The following is a 21,875-nucleotide window of genomic DNA, read 5'->3' as shown; positions in this document are numbered from 1 at the left end:
GCGCAGGGTCAGTGGGGGGCGCAGTGGAGGGAGGGGCCCAGGGAGCAGGAACCCAAGGGTTCTTGGGGCGGCTTCCAAAGATGCGGATGGGCAGTGGGCCAGCTCAGCTTCACCACACCTCCAACCAGTGCGGTCCTGCCTTTGTCGGTTTGGGATGTAGGGTTTCCAGTTAGGGTTCTTATTGGAAGAAAAGGTTCTACTGCCAAAAAAATCTGAAAAACCATGGATATAGCCTCGATGCGGAGTGAAAAAGAGTGTCGGGTGTAGCCAGGAAGGAAAAGCAGGAGACGGGGTCGGGGCTGGTGGTCTTTGCAAAGGGAAGACGCGTCATCCTCGGAAGCTTCAAGGGAGGAGCACGGATAAACACAGAGGTGGGTGCCTTCCCAGGCGTGGAAGGAAGGTAGTAAAACACTTAACTGCACACGGCACCGCGGGGCCCTGTTTAAACAGTGGCGTAGACACCATGGGTTCTCTTGCCGCCTGAGGCAGGTGACCTGGAGATTGAAGATTTTAAGCCGAGATGTAAATAAACGATATAGAAACCATAGGATTGGAGGGGAAAATGTGTGAGCCAGAGATTGGGGTGATTCTGTGTGAGTTTCATGCGTCCTCCAGGGAACGTGGTTGCCGGGGCTCCATCCGTCCGGGAAGACTTCACAGAGTAGATAAATCCTTAGGAGCTGGGCGGGAGGAGATGCAGGTTAGAATGTTGTCACAGATGTTACACTGAGAGGATGACTCCAGTGAACTCTCAAGACTGTCGGGGGCGGGGCCACAGAACCAGCCGTGGGCACCTCGCCCGCGCCGGCAACTCTTCCTACAGCTGAAACGGGAGGAAAGCAAAGCCCTGTGGTTCCTGAAGCAGACTGTGATGGCTTTTAAGAGCCCGCAGGTCCACATCCGCCAGGCAGCCGTGCAGTTTGCAGGTATGGTGGGCCTTCCCTCTTCCTGGAGCCACCGTGTCCCTGTCCTGGGGTCCTTCAAACAGCCCGAGGAGCTGGGACAGCGGGCAGATAGAGCCTGGGGTCGTGACCTTGGAGGGCGAAGGACTGTCTGCCCCTGATCCCCACCCCCCGTAGGAAGCTCCTGCCCGGGCTATAAGCCACGTACTGGTGGCTGGGCAGGGAGGCTCAGACACTGGGGGGGTCAGCTCGATCACCTGAGGAGAAGCGTCTGCAAGGCAGAGGCTACCCTCCCCCTCCCCAGCCCCATCTGCTTGGGACCCTTCAGAGAAGCAGGGACGAGGTCACTTTGACTTCAGGGGGAGAGTCAGGACCCGAGGCCAGTCGTGGGAGGGCCAGGCAAACAGAAGGCGGGAATGGTGGCGGCTTGGGGCAGAGGCACCGAGCAGGTGCAGCCGGGGCCCCGCTGGTCCTCTGGGCCCCCCGCAGGCCAGATCATCCAGACCCTGAGCGAGGAGGAGGCCGGGGAGGCGGAGGAAACCTACGCAGGTGAGTGCAACCCCGCGGCACAGCGCCCATGGTTGTCAGATGTGGCGCCGGGCTTGGTGGGGAAGGCTCAGAAATGAGGAAAATGGGCAGACGGGCTCACAAAAGTCACCACTGGGGAGGGGTGAGGAAGGAGCTTGTCTCCCAGGCATTAGCTTCGGGGCTCTGGTTGGGGCCCCCCCATCCCCCAAGTCACTCACCGCCCCTCACCCCGCTGAGCTCCAGCCGTTCATTGGCCCGGACGGTTCCTAGACCTCTTTGCAGGAGGGACCCCGGCCTCTTCTCACGTGGGGGCACACAGGGGCTCCCAGCGCCTCCATCCTGCCCGGGTCACCATCCTGTGTCCCCCACCCATCCGTGGAGATACCCCTCCCTCCCGCCCTCCCCTCTCCCAAGCACCGCATCCCTGCCTGGCGGGGCTCCCGGTTGCCGGCTGAGTCCCTGTAGTCAGAGGACGTGGCTCACAGCTGTTCTCTGGGGAGAGCAGGGGAGAGCAGGGCAGAGCCGGGGGCAGGGAAAGTGGGCAGGACCTCCGGGGCTGGTCCCGGGCTGAATGGGGAGCCTCAGACGTGTCTCCTGGAGCCCGGCAGGTGTGGTCCTGCTTGTGACCGGGGTGTGTGCACCCCCAGGAGGAGCTCTTGCTTACACTCTACAAGCTGTCCTGCCCCTTGCTGCACAGCACCGCCCCCCTGCCCACGAGCCCCCGTCCCCCAGGCCCAGGCCCTCCTGCCCAGTACCACTGTGTCTGCGTTGCAGCCCTGAAGCACATGCAGGAAGACCCCGACCCCGCGGTCAGCTGCCTGGCCGCGCAGACCTCCTACGTCCTGGAAGCCAAGGAGAAGATGAAGATCACCGGCCCCCAGCTCCTGCTTCTGCTGCAGGAGGCCGAGAAAGGCCCGTTTCTGAGCCTGCGTCCAGGGCAGACAAGACGGCGGCAGCGGTGACTGTGGCTGGGCTTCTGAGCTCTAGACGTGTGGGTGCGTCCCTGCAAAGCCTCTGTGATAAAGGGAGAGGGACCACTGCTGACCTAGTGTCTAGGATTCCGGGCTCTCCCTGCCATGGCCGGGGCTCAATCCCTAGTTGGGGAACTGAGATCCCATAAGCCGTGCAGCACGGTCAAAAAAAAAAAATTCTTTTAATTAGAAATAAAATAAAATAAAAGGAAAAAGAGGGAACGTCGGAGCAGGAGGTGTTTCCTCATCTTTCCCCTGGAGCCCATTCCCGCCCAGGGTAGAGCTGCCTTCTCTGCAGCGAACCTCCGGGTCCAGGCCCCTCCCAGCCCCGCCCTCACTCAGCCAGGGCCCTGAGGCCAGAGTGCGGGGCCTGGGAACCTCAGCTTGAACTGCGAACTGGGAGGAAAGCGGTGCTGGGATACGGGGGCTGTGGGCAGGGTTCCTGGCCGTAGGCAGTGCACTCTGGCTGGTTTAAGCCGCTTATTAAAGGGCATCAGTCAGCTCCCGGGGGATCAGCGTTTGGATACTGCGCTCCAGGCACCAGGCGGCTCCGCGGAGCACCACTGTGGCGGTCCCGTGGCTCAGCACACCCCGGCCCAGGTGACAGCGCTCAGGCCTGGGCATGGAAAACTTGGCCGCTGTCCCTCCTGCCACGCCGATGGGTCAGCGGGGTGAGCACCTACCATCTCCCACTGCCCCTGCTGGAAGCGGCCCTGCCGGCGGCCGTCCCACCGTCCCGGGGCGGCTCTCCGTCCACGCAGGGCCACTGGCTGTTCCCATCGCCACCATCCCGCCCCCGCTTGGAGCCAGGGTGTCACCTGTTACCCCCGACCTCAGTCAGCCGGGCCCTGGGCAGAGCTCTGGGTACAGGGACGGTGACCCCATGTCCTACAGAGCAGGGGCCCCACGGCCCAAACTCTGGCCACAGCGAGGCGGACGCCCGGCCTGGCTCTGCCTCTGGCCCTGCAGCGTCTGGCCTCTGTCACCCGCACCCCAGACCCTGGGGATGTGTGGAGCTCCCACTCAGTGGCCGCGTCTCCACCTTCCACGCCTCCCTCTCAGCAGTGGCCACGCTCTCCGGGTTATCTGGACCCAGGGAGCGGCGGGAGTCACTGCCACGGTTGCAAACAGACCTCAGAGGCAGCGTTGGAGCTCGCGCTAACCCAGCACTGGCCAGAAGCCTCTTCCACCCACCGCCTTTGTCACCAGCTGGCACTAGGAGCCATTCCGGCCGCACCTGTTACAGGTGGCGGTGCTCGGGGAAAGTCACAAGACTCAGTATACACTCACGGTCCCTGCCTCGCCCTCCAAAGCGCGATCCTGCTTTGCTACAAGCAATGACAAAGGATGGATTGTATTATAACCTATCAGCAGGTCAAGTGCATTGGTATAGGACCCGCTTCAGAGACAATCACGCTCCTTGCCTTGGTCAAGCCAAATTAAGGGACTCAATGGGCAGAGACAAGCCCAGGAAATGGATTCTAGGGCCCTCTTGTCCTGGGATGATCTTGGCCACATCTGTCGCCTTCTGGGCCTCAGTTCCTTTCATCTGTAAACTGAGAGGTTTGGAAAAAACTATCTTTTAAGATGCCACCCAGCCCTGGCAATGAATGGCTCGTGTCAGATTCCGAGAAGTGCAAATTTCTTGCCTGGGAAAGCCGCCTGGGAACTTATATCCTAAACAGAATTTCTCTTCTTCATCCTCGTTTGTTTTCCAAGTTTTCTATATTAAACAGTTATTGGACTTCCGCGGCGGTCCGGCGGTTAAGACTCTGCCTTCCAGGGCAGGGGGCATGGGTTCGATCCCTGGTCGGGGAACTAAGGTCCCACATGCCGTGGGGTGTGGCCAAAAATTTTTTAAAAAGAGGCCATAACAAGCAGTTATTACTCTTATAATCTGGAGAGAAAAATCCCACATTAAAAGAATAAAAAGCAATGTCCCTTAACTCACTATTCCTGCTTCCCCACCCCAAGTGCCTTGGCTTCTTCAAGACTTGAATTTGGAAAAACCACCTTTTGTGGCCAAAGTCTGGGGGCCGAGGGGGAGTCCGCTGGATGCAGTCAGCTCCGGGTCCTCCGTCCTCTGGTTTCATCCACACCCCTCCCCGCTGGTATGCAGCTGGCGATGCCCCGTTGTCACTTCCCCGCAGTCGACAGTAGGCTCTGTCCCGAAGGGCAGAATCCTATGTGAAAGATGGCCTGTGGGGAGCAAGGGTGGGGTGAGACCGGGTGGGAGGTGGCGTGGGTGGAGCTCGGTCAACCAGCCAAAAACAACCGGACTCAGGAGCCACCGCTGCTCCCCAGGGCTGGGAGGCTCCCATGCCCGCCGCGGGGCTGGGGGGATGCATCTCCGTCACTGGCTCAGGGTCCCCCAACTTGCCAAGCCCCTTCCTTGTGAGGACCAGGACCCTCTGGGGAGGAACCTTCCTCCGCCCACGGCGACCCCATCGGCGCCATCACCTGTCACCAGCCGTGGGTCCGGATCAGCAGCAGGGCCTGTGCAGGCTGAGGAAGCAGCTTGCTTTGGTATTTGGAAAACAAAGCAAAGAGAGACCCAATTGTCTTCTTAATACAGACATCAGAAAGGAAAGCTTCAGAGTGGTCGGGGGAGGGAAGAAGGTGCAGACTGGCCCCCGAGGTGGTGGTGCAGGGGCGGGGTGGGGGGGATGGATGTGTGGTTTTCAAAAGGAAAAGGTAGGTTTAGATAGTTGCTGACAGCTCATCACTCGACCCGCCAGGATTGCTGTTCTTTCTTCATTCACTCCCACTCTCCCTCTTTAAATGTTTGCTCAGCATCTGTGGCCACAAGGCACTGAGGGAATACAGAAAGAAGCAAAATGAAGTCAGTACTGACCCTCCCCCAAAAGAGGGTACATTTTATGGTATGGGAATTACATCTCAATAAAACTGTTATGAAAATGTTTTGATAGAGCTAAACCTGACAAAGTAGAGATTTGCACACACAGCTGGTGCAGAGCATCGGGACACTATGGACCCTGAAGTGCATACAATCCTAAGTTATATGAGCATCACTGATGCCTGGAAAACCGTAGTAACGAACAGGATCTGGTGAGTTACAAGCATGAGAGCAGCTCCGTTTTACGGTAACAACTCTGTGTCTTCCGGGGTGAAGGGCACATTACGGGGTTGCTCGGCATCTCATAGACGTTTTTATGTTAAAAATGGGGCTTTTATGTTCAAAATAATGGGACGTATAGGCAGAGCACAGAGGATTTTTAAGGCAGTGGGAAAAAGAAAAGGGAATACGAGTTTTTAAGACTGAGAAGCCGTGATCTGGAAGCAAACGTCACGCCTTCGGTGGAGCCGTTGGCACGTGTGACCGTTTGTGTTTCTGTCCCCTCCTCCTAAGCCACGAGGAACAGAACCGCATCTGGGGGGCAACCCGCACGGCGCCTCCCACCCGATGGAGCGACAGGAACGGGTGTCAACCATGACTCTGCCCTTAGCAGCTGGGATGCCCGGCAAGCCGCTTCCTCTGAGATGTTTCTCATTTCAGAAAATGCAAACACCGCCTGTCACACAGGCAGTGAAAACCCAATGGACAACGCCTGGAACAGTGTCTGGGATGGAGCAGGCGCTCAGGAAACACCGGTGCCCTTGCCTCCAGCTGTGCACCTGTCCCAGGAGGGGACACAGGGCCTGGCCCAGATGCCTGGCCCCGCCCGCCACCAGCCCCTTCCCCCAACCCCTGCCCCAGGGAGGACCACCAGCCCAACATCCGTAGCCCTCAGGGTCACACCACACACCACAGACAAGGGTCATTCGCGTTTTATTTATGACAGCTTCTTGGAACACTCACATCCGGTCCAGGAACAGAAATGTACAGCATGAGGTTTAAATAACTTTCATACACTATGTACAGTCACCGGCAGACGTACAAAACATATATACACCTGTGCTACCACCCAGCGGAGGAGCTGAACCAAATGCAACCCTGCGCCCGGGCAGGGGATAGCTAGAAAAGAGCTGGTGGGCAGGGCAGGGCTTCACGGCAGGGGTCTTCTCTGACCCTCGGCTCTTCCCGGAACTGCCCCTGCTTCCCTGCAAGGCCCTCGGGACAGGAGTTCAAAGGGCTGAACTGGGGTGTGGTGCAGCTGGGAGCTCCTCTGAGCACTGGGGGAGGGGGAGTAGAACAAAGATGCCTTAGAAGAATCAGAACTTTCCCTGTCAACTCTATTTTGCACATCAGAGGGTTGGGAAGGGTTTGGGAGCCAAAAGAGGAGGGATTGTGGGGGGTGGCAGCCAAGCCCTGGCTGCTTGGGGTGCAAAGGGACAGATGCGCCGTGTTTGGGCCACTTGGTGGGAAGGAGCTCAGCGCTCTGGCAGGCCAGGCCCTGGCCACACAACACGGTGGTGAGCACACCGGGCGACGTGGGGATGAACGACCAGGGGGTGTGCCCGCACCCAGCCCAGACCGCTTCAGAGGATGCCCGGGAGCCAGGCCCCGCAACGGTGGGAGAGGCCAGGACTCCCCGACCGTACAGCAGCCCTGCCCGCGTCTCCGCCACCCCGGGTGGCGTGAGCAGGTCCTGGTGACAGTCCTCCCTCCGGTGGTTTGTGCTTTAAACTCCCTCTGCCCGAGCCACCCGGCCCCTGGCGGGCAGCAGGACCGGACCATGCCTGGACCCACAGGTGGCCTCCCAAGGGGTGGAAGGCGGCACACGGACCGCCTCAAAGGCTCGGGCGTGCTGGCCTCTCTCAGCCTTCCTCTCTCCTTGGCAAGCTCCAGAGTCAACTCCAGGTGCCTCGGAGGAGCCAGCCCTGCAGATGGAAGCAAACGCTGGCCTGGCTAATGCTGAGCAGAGGCCTGGCCCAGGACCGCGCTGAGAAGGCTGTGGGCAGTGGCCGGAAGATGGTCCCGTCAGGGGAGCTTGCCAGCCAGCTTTGAGAGCTTTCCCGGGGCTCAGCCCCGGAACAGGATACGGGTCAGTGGGGCTGGGATGGACCTGGGATCGAGCATTCAACAATTCGGGATGTCGGGGAAAAAGGGTGCCACTCCGGGGCCCCCAGCCCTCCAAGCCTTTGGGTGGGCACAGCAGGGCAGAAGTAGTAGGATGAGTCCCGGAATTAGGAAAGGCTGCGGGCCGAGCCCTGTCGGAGCGAGGGCAGCCCCTGAAGTGGGCGTCCTCGGTCTCCCGCTGGGCAGAGCCTCCTGGGAGGAGCCTCCTGGCCGGGTTTGCCCAGGCCGCCTGCCACCAGCCCTGCCTTGTGCTCAAATCACAACCATTTTGTGCTTCCACATTGAGGATGCTTGTGCATCGAGGGGCGCTGGGGGCCCCCCAACCACGTACCCAACCCATCCCCGAAGGAGCGGGCAGACTTCAGTGCTCTGGAGCACAGCTGGGAAAGGCTCCCGAGACCTCAAGTTCAGAGTCAGTGCTTCCCGCCAGGACAGCAGAGCCAGCCTGCCATGAGGTATCTGACCCACGAGAAGCAGCAGGAAACGGGCAGGGCCTCTGGGCGCCTCTCGCGGGCCCAAGGGCCTGTCTGTGCAAGGACAGGCCTGCAGCCGCTGCCCACTGGCCCCAGGCTGAGGCCTCCAGTCTTGTGTTTCTACAGTTTGTAAACAGTCATGCAGATTCTTTCTTACAGGAGGCAAGGTTGAAGCTTTCTGTTGAGGTGGGGGAAGGGCCGGGGCCCGAGAAGAGAATTGTACCCACTTCTGAGCGGCTGAGGGGGCTCCCAGCACCCCTGGGATGGCCCAGCAGGAGGGATTTCCAGGCCTGAAGACACTGTCCTGGCTCTGGGCGTGTCCCTGCTGCACGTCTGCTCCCCCATTGTCGACCCCAAGTCCAGCAGGGGGCCCTCACAGCAGGACGGCTTTCTGAGCTGGGAGGCAGCTCGGAGCAGTGGGGACAGGGCGAGTTCTGCCCTGGCCACGTGGGGAGGGGCACCGAGGGGAGAGCACAGGGCCACCTCCGGAAGATCCAAAAGTCACTGCGTCCTCTGAACAGAGCTGGGGCTCCCGGCCTCAGACTGAGTGAGGCCAGGAAGCGCAAGACCAGTTAAGCGTCAGAGAAAGTGTGTGAAAAGAAAAAGAATGCGGATTGAACAACATCCCGGGAGCGGGGAGTCCACGGCCCCCGGGAAAGGAGAAACTCAGTGGAGTCCATCCTCACCGCTGGCCCTACAGGGAGAGACCCTGGCCCGTGCCAGTTAAGGCTTGAACGCAAGTCTCCTGAATAACCGGGGAAAGACGCCAGGGGCTCTGCCTGGCCGGGGTGAGATGCAGGGGGGCTGGGGAGGGGCCAGGCCGGGCGTGCCGTCCAAGCCCCTTCATGGTGGACAGTCTTCCGAGCTGCTTCCTACGTGGCCCACCCGGGGTTCTGGGAGTGGGGACAGCGGGCAGGAGACCCCGCGGGTGAGAAGACACATGTGGCTCTGCGGGCATGGCTGGTGTAAGGCTGCCCGGGGCGGGTGCCAGGCCCCGGCGTAGGAAGGCACTGGCGCGCCAAGCGGCCGGAGGCGGGGGCACTAGAGCGGCCCCCAGGTGAGGTCGGGGACGGGCCCAGGCTGCAGAGTCAAAGGGGAGCCGCCCTCCTCTGCAAAGCAAATGGGGGGGGGGGGCGGCCCTGGAGGGCAGGGGGCGGATCCCCTCCGGGACTGCTGGCCCCTAAGAGCTGAAGGAACAAGCTTGTGGGAAGAAACTTCAAGTCAGTTTCCAGGAGGCAACAGCAAAAATAAAAATAAAAAATAAATTAAATAACTGAAGGACGCTGACCATCTCCCCAAAGGAATCTTTCTGGCAGCTCCACCATGGCCCCAGCAGAAAGGGACCCAAGGAATTGCTGGGGTCCACGGGGAGTGGCCACTGGTGGCCGAGGGGCTAAGGTCAGCTGCAGGGCCAGCTGCCTGCACCTGGTTTCCATGGTTACCTGAGGGCTATCTTTCTGGGCTCAGAGGCAGGTGCAGTGGCTGGGCCAGAGGATGTAGGGGAGGCCTGCTGGCCGGAGGGGCACGGAGATGGCTGCCCCACCTCCCGGACAGGCCCCCCGGGGCCAAGGCTGGAGGAAGGGCGTGGCCAGCTCGGCAAGAGAACACGGGACAGGTTGGGGGGTGGGGGCAGGCTGCAGGGAGAGAAATGAGGGGAATTTGGCTTCACAGCTTAATTAACTCCCCGACCTCCCTGTCCCCAAGAGGCGGGGCAGGGAGGGGGCAGTGTCCCGTGGGAAGGTCGGGGAGAGGAAGGCGGGCAGGAGGGCCACAGCCTCTGTCCCCCGGGTGCCGCCCCGCTGGGCCGAGGGTCAGGTTGTCCTCTGAGCTCACTCCTAGTGGGGGCCGCTGGGTACCAGGCGCCGGGCACTCCAGAACTTCACTGTCAGGTCACTGGGCGGAGCAAGAGAGGGCTGGTCAATTCCTGAAGAGGCCACGGCGGGCCATCCCCGAATGAAGCACGGGCCACATCCCCCAACTTGCCAGGCGGGGCTGGGACCCAGGGGCAAGCATTGCTTAGGCCGAGGGCGGCTGCAGGGGTGGAGGGGAGCTGGGCAGAGGGAGGGGCCTGTGGTCACCAAGGCCCCACAGGATTCTGAGCACGGCTTCTCTCCGTTGTTGCTATTTTGTTTTCTTGTCCAGGCCTGAATGCTCCCCCTCTGCTCTCTGCCCCCTGGCACCCCTCTCCTGGGGGTCTGCCCCCCGTCCATGCTCAGAAAGAAGAGGGGCAGGCGGGGCAATCTCGGGGCAGGCAGGATACGGGGGGAGAGAAGGGAGAGGAGTAAAATAATCTCGTACCGTTAAGAAGCAGCTCAGATCGAAGTGGAGAAAGAGGGGAAAGGAAAGAGGGGGAGGATTGGGGTGGAGAGAGGAGAGCGGAGGGGCGCGGAGGTCAGGGCAGGGTGGTGGCTCGGCCCTTTATGGCCAGGACTCGGCGCGGAAGGCAGGGGGTGAGTCCAGGGACGTAATTCCACAACTTTACCCGGCAGTCACTGTTGGGGGAGAGGCAGGGGGAGGCGGGAAGGGGGAGGCGGAGACAGGGAACGTGGTCGGAACAAGAAGGAAAAAGAAGAGGCCGTCTGAGCACCTGCCCCTGGGACAGAGGGCCTGGGCGTCCCTGGATGGGACCAGAGCTGGGGCTGAGGGAGACGGGCTGCTCTGTGGTCTGAGATACCTGCACAGGGGTCCAGGCTGCTGTGTCAGGGGCAGGAAGGGCTGGGACACGGGGGGTGGTCCCAGCCTGGGGCCCAGCATCCCCCGTGGGCGCTCCGTGAAGGCGGGCTCAGGCCAGGGGCGCCGCGGGGTCTGCTCCATGCCCTGGCCGCGGGGACAGCGCCCGGGACAGGGTGGAGAACAGGAGCAAAGCTCTCTGCCCGGCACCCACCTGGAGGCGCTGAAGATGTGCCTGGCGTTGGTGCACATGGCATTGATGGGGCTGTCGTGGCCCTTGATCTCGCCAATGGGCGTGAAGTTGTCGACGTTCCAGACCTTGATGACGCCTGCGCGGCAGGCGCTCAGCAGCATGGGGCGGCCCGGGACGAAGGCCAGGGCACACACCCAGTCCTTGTGCGCCGTGGGGATTTGCTGCGGAAGAAGCGAGCCGTGAGGGCGAGAAGCGGGGGGCCCTGCCCCAGGCTCTAGAGGTGAGTCCCTCATTCCTGCTCCCATGCTCCACCCTGAGACCCTGCACTGGTACAGAGACCTTTAGCCCTCAGAGGGGTCGGAAGAGAAGGAAGGGGTTGACTAGTCAGACCAGGGGCTGAGAGCAGACCCTTCCTGAGAGCTGCTGCCTGAAGGCAGATGGTGGAGGCCGGAGAGGGTGCCGGCCGGCGGGGGCACTGGGGGGAGAGGGTGCCGGCCGAGGCGGGGGTGGGCACGGGGGGAAGAGGGTGCCGGCCGGCGGGGGGGCACAGGGGGGAAGAGTTTGCTGACCGGGGCGGGGGGGGCACGGGGGGAAGAGGGTGCCAGCCAGGGGGGTAAACACAGGTGGGGAAGAGGCTGCAGAAGTGGCAGGCTTGGGGGGCTCTGGGCCAGGACACAGGGCCCCCAAGCCCTGCCCGGGGACCGCCTCTCCGCAGCCCACCACTCCCGCCCCCACTGCACCTGCATGAGCTCCTGCTGCGCCAGGTCCCACTTCTTGATGCCATTATCCCGGGAGCCGCTGAACAGGACGTCCCCCTGGATGGCCAGACACTCGATGCCATCGTAGTGCGGGGGCTCGAAGTTGTGGGTGGGGCCGACGGTGCCCGTCACACACTCACCCAGCTGAAACATCTACGGAGGAGGGGTGGGAGGGAGGCTGGGCGCCTCACCAGGCTGTGGGGGGGGGGCTTCCCGGGGGACAGGAACTGGGGGCAGGGAAGCTGACTCAAGGTGGGTTTGGGGTGTGAGCCTCCTACTAAATTTCTTTTTTTTTCCTACAAAGTTTTTTAATAAATAAATATAACACTACTTGTACTTTAAATAAAACCATTCATCATAACCCCACCACCCTCTTTCCCTTTTTATCCACTGCTTCCCAGTCTCCGGCCCTGTACCTACGCTTGCAATGACACAACCAGGGAGCGAACAGCACCAGCGCTGACTTGTGCTCTTTGTGGGTTGTTTTCATATTTATCGTGTAGTCAGTCGTGCTGCATCCCGTCCTGTGGGTTTTCCCTAATTTTCTTGCCTGTTGTTCTACCCGTAGACACTTAGGTTCTTTCTGACTTTTCAGCACGTGTACAAGATCACGCGGCAATCTTGGCCTTCTGCACAGACCTTGCTCCTTGGGGGTGATTTTTCAGCATTAAATCCCCAGGGGTCTCATTATTTCCCATGAGTCCCAAGGCAGTGGAGGGAGAGGGCCAAGGTAAGGAGAGCAGGAGGAGAACAGAGCCGCCACCGAGCCCGGCCTCAAGGTCAAGGTCAAGGACTTCTCCGTACCTTAACGTAGTGGTCCTTGGAGCCGGTCACCACCAGGTCGTGCTGGCTGGCGGTCTGGGCGACCGTCAGGCACATCACAGGGCCGATGTGGCCAGTCAGCTTGCCGACGGGCTGGAACCTGTAGGGGAGGAGAGGACCAGCTGGGGGAGGGTGGGGGTTGGATCGGGGGGACCCTGGGGTGGGGTTGGGGGACTATCCGCCCTCAGAGCAAGATGGGGACCCAGGCACGAGCCGCCTGCAGCCCGGGGCCGCCCCGGGGCTCCCCCGGCCCTGCCCGGGCCCCTCCCCGACCTGTTGAGCTCCCAGATGCGGACGGCGCTGCCCGAAGCGACATACAGCATGCTGCCCGAGGGGCTGAGGGCAATCTGGTTGATCTGGTGCTCTCCCTGAGCGCTGGTGATGGTGCGGGTGCACGCAGCCGCACAAGCGTCCCCTGAGACCACCTGGCCTGAGGACCTGCCCGTGAGGGGGAGAGGCAGGGTCAGAGGTAAGGGCTGGGGTGTCCCTCGCGGGTCTCCTGGGCTGGGTCCTGGCTCCTGCCCCGCCACCAGTGCGAGCCGGGCGGGACGACTTACGTGAGGGTCCGGACGCACTTGGCCGAGTCTCGGATGTCCCACACCTTGATGTAGGAGGTGGACACGGAGAACACGAGCCCAGAGAGGCTGCAGTACTTGATGGAGACCACGTTGCTGGGGTGACCCTTCAGAGCTGCGATCTCCTGCCCCGTCACCAAGTTCCACATCTTACAGCTGCGGTCTGCAAGAAAGCGGGCGTGAGCGGGGGACAGCCGTCACGGCCGGGGCCCGGGGAACTCACGTCCCCACAGCCACCGGGGCCGTCAAGGCCAGGGGAGGTGGTCCAGGGTTGCCCAGGGGACGGGCTCCGGGTCCGGGGGAGAAAACGTGCTCCCGCCTGCTCCCGTGGTGCACGGACGAGCCCGGCACTTCCCACTAGGGCTTCTCGGGCAAACGCCCACCAATGCCAGGTTCACGGAGCATCGCCGGGGCGCCGGGGCTGGAGTAAAGCTCCCGTGCCGGCCAACCGCTGACCAAATTAACGAACGATGCCAAGCAAGTCTCAGGGGGAAGACTTGGAACCAACGAACCTCACCTCGATTCACAGCCCTCTCCCTCCTGCCACGCAGGTGGGTGTATACACATTTCCAGCTGTTCTATTAGCTACCTCCTACACAGCTGCTCTTCCTGCCAGAAGGTAACGTTTTCTGACTGTCGCTGGGATTAAGAAACCGTAGGAAGTGCGCAGCCCTAAGTGCTGGGGTCGGGGAGGGGCTGAGATGAGCAAAGGCGGGGCACCTGACACGCTTCCTGGAGTTCCGGAGGCAGGTCTGGAAGGAGGTGCTGGATGGAGACCCCAGAGCCAGCTAGGAGGGGAGGCCCGGGGTGGGGAGCCCTGAGCCCCGGCAGGAGACCCCACCTCCTCAACCTGGCGGCTGTGATCCCGTCTCCTGGGCAGCCCGCTCTGGCAAAGGGAGCGGGAGGGCGAGAGGCCCTGACCCCACCTGGCCGGTCCGGGTTCCGCCCACCTTTGGACCCTGTGAAGAGCAGCTCATCCGTGGCGTCCAGGCAGAGGATGGGCTTGGTGTGGCCCTCGGCCATGGAGACGCACTGCAGCGGGGCCGTCCGCGCGCCCCTGGCTCCTCCGACCGGGGTGATGATGCCCCTTCCCGGGAGAGAGGGAGAGAGGCGCCCGTCAGCCCGGGACTGCGGCCAGGCTGAGCGAGGCTCCCGGGTGAGGGACAGGCGCAGGGGCACTCGGGCTGTGGCAGGGGCTCCAGCCACAGCCCCCCAGGTCCGAGAGCCGCGCAGACAGGGGCCTGTGGTGCAGCCTCTCAGTTGCCATCCTGAGCACTCCTGGGGAGCAAGCCCGGCCGGGCACGGCCAGGGGCCAGGACACGCGGGAGTCTCCTCCATCGCCTGCCTGACCCAGAACCCAAGACACACACGCCCCCAGGCCTCAGCCGGGCGGGGCAGAGGCCCCAGAGCTGGATGGGCTCCTCCGGCACCTCGGCGTCCACAGGGAGGGTGGAGGAGTGCGGAGAGGGAGGGCGCCCAGGCCACCAGGCCGGGGCAGAGACGCGCGCATGCAGGCGTGCACGTCACCTCCACCTGGGCCCCTCTGGACCAGTGTGGTCAGATCCGTGACTGCCATCTGCAAAGGGCTAAGTCCCTCTGGGGAGCCCTGCTCAGCTCTGTGGGGAGAAAGTGCAGGCCCCTGTGGGGAGCGGAGCTGGCATGGCCCCCTCCCCCCCACAAACACTCAGAGACGAAGGACGCCCGTCCTGAGTGGACCTGAGGACTTCGCTACACACCAGCCTCCTGGAGGGCCTGATGGTGAGGATTTATTTCCAACTGAGGGTCTTTGGGAACGAGCCCCTGGCCAAGCCACATGCACGTCTGAAACATGGCCTATTCTTTCCAAAGACAGCGCTGCCCCTGTGGCCGAGAGCGTCGGACGTGACCAATGTCCTGCCCTGCCCACAGCTGCTCGAGAGCCCCCGAGCTCCACTGGCACCCCCACGGACGGCGGTCGGACAGGCCCAGCTGTCCCCGGTGTCGCAGGCACACGAACAGCCCCGCCCCCCAGCTCCCCGCTTCTGACGCTGGCTTGGGCCCAGGGGAAGTAGCCCAAGACAGCAGTGGGAAGACCCCAAGTTACAAGGATAACCCTCCGCCCATGGGAGGGGCCAGGGGGTGAGGGGGTGGCTGGCAGCCTTGCAGCCAGGGGCATCACCCCCGGGGGTAGGAACAGTGAGTGGCGGTTGCCCCGGAAGAGCAGAGGGAGCCCTCAGCTCAGGGTGGCCCTTTCCCAGCAGGGGCTCAGGCCCACCAGGTCCTGGGACTTGCCCCTTGTTATGGGCAGCGGGAGGAGTGCGCGCGCTTGTGCGTGTGCGCGTGTGTGCGCGCGTGTGCGTGTGCGCGGGGCTGGCTGAGGGAAGAGAGGTCTCCTGGTACTCCTGGCCTTCGGGCCAGGAGACGTGGGCAGGGCCACTTCTCTTTCAGAGCCAAGGTCGGTGAGGGAGCCCCTGACACAGCTGAGTAAAAGCCGGGATGCTGAGCCCGCGCGACCCTCCAGCAGCCTTCCTCCAGGGCTCCGGCCCCCCAGGCTCCCGTGCCCGCCCCTCCCACCCGGTGACAAGCCACCAGAAGCCATGCCCTCCAGAGGCCCCAGCTCCAGCCTGGCGCAGTCAGAGGCCACGAAGCACCCACGAGAGAGGAACCAGGGGTGAGAAGGGCAGGAGGGGGTCTGGGGGAGCCACGGAGAGGAGGGGCCGCATGCTGAGGCCAGGGTGTGGGGAAGGGGGACAGAAAGGGAGCAGCGAGCCATTCTGTGTACCTCAGGACCTCCGACAAAGAGGAGTCGCTGTCATCAGACCTGGGGGCAGAAAATTAGCTGGATTAGGGGGAGAGAGGGACACACACGAGGGAGCAGAGGCGGCAGCAGCGTGGGGAGGTCAGAGAGGGTGGTTATTCTCTGCAGGGGGAGCGGAGAGAGGAGAGGAAGGAGGGCCTGAGGGCAGCGGAGAGGAGGTGGGGCAGGCCGGGGAGCTTGGGGCGGGGATGGGGGCGCAGAGGGGCAGAGGGGACACGGGCCTTGCTGGTCCCAGGATCTCGGCTGCCTCACTGCACAAGCTGGGGGCCCCCTGCCCCCTGAGCGACGCTGCGCCTCCTCCCACCCCTCCCAGGAGCAGGCCTCTCCCAGCAGAGCTTCAGAGACCTGCTGATCCCCGAGCACTGGCCCCACGGGCCACTGGACGGTGCCCAGCAGCTGCCTCTGCACACGCGGGCCCGACGCCCGGGCCACCGGGACCAGGGTCTGGAAGCCCCCGGCGCTGGGATGCCAGGGTCCCACCCAGAGCTGCTGAGAGGGGCCTGTCAAGGTGTGAGGGGCCCCTGGCCGGCATGGGGGTCCCCTGGCTGGCGTGGGGGGCACCCTGGCTGGCGTGGGGGTCCCCTGGCTGGCATGGGGGTCCCCTGGCTGGCGTGGGGGTCCCCTGGCTGGCGTGGGCCGGGCTCGATGCTGTCTTCCCGCAAAGGGGGCCACGGCAGGTTTGGGGCAGGAGCGATGTTTTGCCTCTGTGAGGAGAGGTGATGTAGGCAAAGGAGTAGCACTTTGTAGCCTGGGCTCCGCCAAAGGACAGAGGAGCTGTTAGAGCCGAGAGGAGCCCTCCGGGGGCTGCAGAAGGTTGGGAGTCGGGGGTGCCCAGCAGTGTGGGGGGCCTGGAGGGGAGCACAGGAGGGCCGGGCCTCTCCCTTCGCCACCGCGGAGGCCCACAAGTCAGAGATCCCAGGTTTGGGCCCAACTCGGCTGCTTTCTAGGTGTCCCGCGGCCTCTGAGCCTCATCTCCTCTTTGTAAAGTAAGGAAGGCAGTCCTCGCGGCTGGTTTATATACTTCGGTTGGAATCACGTGTGTGCAAGCCTGGGGCGGCGCCGGGGGGCGGTGCCCACCGCACTGGGAAGTGAGTGTCCAGCGAGAGCGCTCAGTAGGGGTGCGCTGACCCTACCATGTGACAGAAACGGGGTCTCCTTCTGCAGGCACCCTTCACAAGGGTGCTGGGGCGTGGCCTGAGCATTAGCGGGGGCGGGGGTGGGCGTGACTGAAGCGAAGGGAGGGGCTTCAGAGAAGAATGAGAATCACCAGAGGCAGCAGGGGCAGCTCTGGGTAGGCCCTCGGGGTGCCCGACTGCCTGGGCCTGGCCCTGTGGCTTCCTTCGTGCCCTCTCCTGCAGTCCCCACACGCTCAGGGGACTGGAGGGGTCCACGGGCAGCACAGAAAGGGCAGAGGTGCCAGGAGAGGGGCCAGCGCAGCACGCCTAGCGTCTCCCCGCTGCCCGCCCGCCTGCGGCCAGGGCCCGCCCGCAGCCTCCCTGTCCCCTCTGCGCCCCCCGCCCCCCGGCGGCCGGCTCTTACTTGTCCAGCGCCGACCCCTGGCTCTGGTTACTGGTGAGACGAGAGAAGACGTTTCGGTCGTTCCGGGGCCGGGTGGGAGGGGACGAGGGGGGCGTGAACCCCACGTCTGTGGACCTGGCAGGTGAGCAGGACAGAGCGGCAGCCGTCAGTCACCGCGCCTCTGCCCACGGGCATGCGCACGCGGCATCGCCTGCACCACCGTCCGTCTGGTTGTGCGGCCGGCAGGGCGGGGGGTCCTACGGCCCAGCTCCTGCTCGGCCCCCAGGGGTTGGTCCTCGTGATCCGTGGGTTCCGCATTTGGGAATTAATTCACCTGCTCGCCAAAGCCTATCTGTCAGCCCCAAACAACACCCGCAGGGCTCCTGGTCATCTGCAGGCATGAGGACCCAAGCACACATCTTCCCAGCTGAGGTCGAAAGAGGTGGCCCTACCTCCCTCACAGTGCACACAGCACCCTTTCCAGTCTACTTAGTGTCATGCTTTTCAAATTTTTGTGCTTTTGGTTGGTGATTTCAGTGTTTAAAATGGCCCCGAAGATGCTGCTGCAGGGCCACCTGGTGTCCTGAGCTCAAGGAAGCTGGGACGTGATTTACAGAGAAGATACGTGTTAGATGAGCTTCGTTCAGGCATGAGTTCTAGGGCTGTTGGCCCTGAGTTCAATGTTAATGAGTCAACGGTACATATTGGATTAGGTGTCTTTAAACAGAAACTCACATGACGGGTTGAGGAAAACGCTGGGACCAGAGGCTCCCAGGAGCCCAGCCCTGTATTTCCCGGGAGCAACGGCTCAGGACTCGCTAAGTCGTGTTCACGGTGACTTGACAACACAACTGCCACAAACAGCTCGACCTGATCTCCAGGGAAGAGTCCAAGGCCGCATGGCGCCACCCCTTCCAGCACCCACGACCCTGCTCTTTGGAGGGTGGTCCTCAGGCTCAGCCCATCCTCCCTCCCTTTGGAGGGTCATCACGAGACCAGCCTATATTCCCCCCAACTGCAACTCAGTGTGTTCTCTCTGTCACGGGGGGCGGGACGGTCTGTGGGGCCCCAGGTGCACAGATGCCTTTGCAACTCCTCCCAACAAAGGCCCATCTGCAGCCACGGGCATGGGCGGCTGGACCGGAAGGAGGGACAGGTGCATGTCCCCCTCCCAACAAGGCAGGTGCATGAGATCATCCTGAGCCCCTGCCCTTCTACTACTTCGCTGTGTGACCTGGGGAGGCCACCAAACATCTCTGAAAATTAAGGTGACCCTGAGAGGCATCGGGATACCCGAAGAAGCCTGTGGGGCCCCATGAGTGAGTGGCTGGCCTCCTGGGGACTGTCCTCGGTCCTGCATCCCCTCCCAGGACTGTCCTTACTCACCTACACTCCGCCCACAGGACAAGACCTTGAAAGGGGCTGAGGCCTTCCAAGGACCCCTGGCCGTGAACGGGGCTGAAGCCCACTGGTCCTGTGACCAGGCCAGGCCACTGCAAATCCGCCCACACTGAGCTCACGGCAGCCGGCAGTTTTTAGCAGCAGCCTTGGCCACCAGCTCAGGTGCTTATGGAGAGACTGTTTCCTGAGCCGCAGCTGACGAAGTGAGGAAGGGGCCGTGGGGGGGCCGAGCGGGGCCGGATGAAAGTGTGCACGACGTGTACAGTGGGCCTCCCAGCGATTCCCGCCCCCAGGGTCTAGAACGTGTCCTCACCTGATGGGCTGCCCTCGGTCATATGACTTCCTTCGGGTCAGAGGGGACGTCTCCGCTCCTCGAGACTGCCGGGGGCTGGAATGCAGGGTCCAGTGAGGCCCGGGCCCACCTCCCGGTCCCACCCATGCCCCCACCACTCGGCTCCCTCCTTACAAAGTGCTCCCTCTGCTGGGCAGGCTGATGGTCCGAGAGACCTTGTCCCGGTAGTAGGGGTCTCGGATGGAGAAGCCCACTCCGTCCTCTTTGATCTCCACGAGGGAGGCCAGGGACTTAGTGATGTTCTTGGTGGACACGTCCAGCGGGGGGCCCAGGCACTCGGCAGACACGGCCTTCATCTGGGCGGACAGCTTGGGCTCACCCTGAGACAGGAAGGGCTGGGTGGACCCACTGCCCAAACACGATGGCATAGAACGGGTAGCTGGGGGAACTCCAGCGGGGAGACACGCCGCCGGCCTGAGGCAGAGGAGGTGATGGAAGGGCCCTGGCAGACACGACCCAGGCATGTCTCCTGAGGCTTCTGGAGAAGCCAGACCAACAGGAAATGCCTCTGCTGCCCTTCTTTAGACTTCGCAAACAGAATGGCAGGCTGACCTCTGCTGCTCGCCAGCTAATCAACTATTCAGAGGCTGTGCACAGGTCGCCGCTCCCAGTCTGCAGGGCTCTCCCTTCTCTCTTTACTCAGTCCTGTTTCGTGGTTCCGTCTAGTCTAGTAGTTGCTCCCTCAGTGTCAGACAGACCCCATCCCTGCTGAGTCAGTGACCCGCACGCACAGTAACTAGACATCCAGGGTGGGTCCTTGACTCAGATCAGGAGGCAGAGTCTTGGTGGGGAAGAGGGTGAGTTCTGACAGCGAGGCCTCGGGCTATGATGATGTCATTCCACCCACTTCAAAAGGAATGGGCTGTAACGGGTCACACATCTGGGCACCCCGACCCTTTCCAGGTCAGACCCTTCTTGGCCGCCGCATCCCAGCTGGAGGCAATACTGGGTTGGGGCTGAGGGTAGGGGTAGAGCCCCAAGAAGGTGGGGACCAGGCTGCGGGGAGCCCCCCGCCCCCCTCCGCCTTCTGGTGGGGCTCACCTTGAACTTGAAGTCGTCATGGCTGGTGGAGCCTTTCATGGTGAACGACTGGGAGAAGCTAAGGAAAAAGCAGAGGAGGGCCAGGATGCCGACAGCTGATGTCCCGGCTCCCTGGGACTTAGGTTCATGGGTCCCAAAGAGCCCCCAAGCCCAGGCTCAGCCCTCGACCCCCCGGCAACCCCCCAACCCAGCCCCAGGCACATGCTCGCTCCCAACCTGGAAACTCACCTCCCCTCCGAAAACTCAGACACCTCCTCATCTGTGCTGGCGTAGCCGTTCTCTGCCGGGGAGGAGGGAACCGAGGGGTGAGGCCCCACCGAGCCCTCACCCTCCCTCCCACCTCTCACCCTCTGGGATCAGACTGCGGCTTCCGGGGAGCCTGGGGGAGGGAGGGTCTCTGAGGCGGGGGTCCCTGGGGGCCCCGAGACCTGCCCCCCGCCCTGTACCCTGCTGCACGTTGTGGATGAGGGCCTGCAGCTCGGGATGGGCCTCGGCCTTCTCGCGCAGGGCGTCAAGCAGCAGGTGGTTCTGGGAGGGGCCTGCTATGTCTGTCTGCCTCAGCCGTCCCTCCAGCAGCCGGATCTGGGCCTCCTTCTGGGCCACCTGCAGCCCCTGAGGGCGGGGAGCGAGGAGGCCTGGGGTTACCCCTCCCGGCCTGGGGCTGGGGGGGGGCCCCGTCACTGCCCTCCCAGGATCTGCTCCCAACCAGGCGCCTCCCCGCTAGCTCCCAGGCCCCAGCCTGTGCCCATCGCAGACCTGTGATGCACCCCAGCCCCCTTAATCTCCCCCGCATCCACGCTGTGGGGCACACTCCCTGTTATGGGCAGAATCGTGTCCCCAGAATGCACATGTAGATGCTGTAACCTCCAGGACCTCAGAATGTGACTGTTTGGAGATGCGGTCTTCAGGAGATCATTACGTTAAAATGAAGTCTCTAGAGGGGGCCCTAATCCCTGTGACCAGTGTCCTTATAAGAGGAGGATATCAGGACAGAGACACACACAGAGGGAGGCCCTCAGGAAGGGCGAAGCTGAGTCTACAGGCCCAGGAGCGAGGCTCAGAGAGACCCGCCCCGCCTACACCTCGATCTCTGACCCCAGCCTCCAGGACCGGGGGCAGGAGACGTGTGCTGTTTAGGGCCCCTGTCCGCGGTGCTGGCCACCGCAGCCCCGGTGGAGGAACACGCTCCCGAGTGGCGAAGCAGAGCTGCGAGAGCTCCCTGGGCGGGCGAGGGGTCAAAGAGGCCAGGCCCCTCTGCCCCTTCCCCAAGTTGCCCCGCAGGCACAGACCCCGGGGTAAGGAAGTCCCCACGGCCAGCGCTCTGTTGGGCAGAGCGGACAGGGGACCGACACAGGCCAAGGGATGCCTTCTGTTCCTGCACAATGCCACTGACCCCACTCCTGGGCGGAGCATATCTGTCTGGTCCTGTTGCCCCACCAGAAGCGCGCGCGTGCGCGCGCGCACACACACACACACACACACACACACACACACACACACACGCACACGCTGCCCCCTCCACCTCCGCGGGCTCAGGCCCGGCCCTACTCTGAACGGGCTCGCACCAGACGCCAGGGTCGCCCCTGCTGGAGGCCCTGCTGTGTGCCAGGTGCCACGCCAAGCCTCTGGCTCCGTCATCTCGTTAAAGCCGCGCGCGCAGCAAGCCGTCACCCCGCTTTGCAGCCTCGGTGCTCGCTGGCGCCTGTGAGGGACGCTGCCGGGCGCCCGGCCGGGCGCTGTATGCTTCGCCTCAAGGGCGGGTCCCGGGGCTGCCCGCCGCCGGCCTACCTTGTCGATGGACGCCTTGAGGAAGTTGTCTAGCAGGAGGCGGGCTTCGGCCAGGGAGCAGGAGCTGATGACCACTGACGTGTCTGTGGAGTCCAGCTCCTCCTG

The 21,875-nt window shown here is 63.0% G+C and overlaps 1 protein-coding gene across 5 annotated transcripts in view; it reads right to left on the bottom strand.

Moving 5' to 3' along the window:
• Positions 1 to 6,180: 6,180 nt before the first annotated feature.
• The window catches only part of KIF21B (kinesin family member 21B), a 44,699-nt gene continuing 29,004 nt past the window's right edge, over positions 6,181 to 21,875 (bottom strand). For 2 of the 5 annotated variants that reach the window (XM_029227736.1, XM_029227740.1), the window contains exons 21-35: positions 21,771 to 21,872; positions 20,429 to 20,594; positions 20,211 to 20,262; positions 19,983 to 20,040; positions 19,056 to 19,261; positions 18,903 to 18,977; positions 17,210 to 17,323; positions 15,635 to 15,673; positions 13,824 to 13,960; positions 12,856 to 13,036; positions 12,572 to 12,736; positions 12,281 to 12,398; positions 11,459 to 11,629; positions 10,740 to 10,939; positions 6,181 to 9,748 (exon numbers count right to left, since the gene is read on the bottom strand). In XM_029227736.1, coding sequence (XP_029083569.1) covers positions 9,691 to 9,748; positions 10,740 to 10,939; positions 11,459 to 11,629; positions 12,281 to 12,398; positions 12,572 to 12,736; positions 12,856 to 13,036; positions 13,824 to 13,960; positions 15,635 to 15,673; positions 17,210 to 17,323; positions 18,903 to 18,977; positions 19,056 to 19,261; positions 19,983 to 20,040; positions 20,211 to 20,262; positions 20,429 to 20,594; positions 21,771 to 21,872 — 1,842 coding nt within the window. In that variant the 3' untranslated portion in view covers positions 6,181 to 9,690. The other 3 variants (XR_003794336.1, XM_029227737.1, XM_029227738.1) reach the window with 3 other exon arrangements.

This window comes from Monodon monoceros, unplaced genomic scaffold (genome assembly GCF_005190385.1).
Source record: "Monodon monoceros isolate NGI ecotype Baffin Bay Population unplaced genomic scaffold, NGI_Narwhal_1 Super_Scaffold_18, whole genome shotgun sequence".
In the NCBI taxonomy this organism is placed as follows: Eukaryota; Metazoa; Chordata; class Mammalia; order Artiodactyla; family Monodontidae; genus Monodon; species Monodon monoceros.
This window is presented reverse-complemented; position numbering and strand designations above follow the sequence as displayed.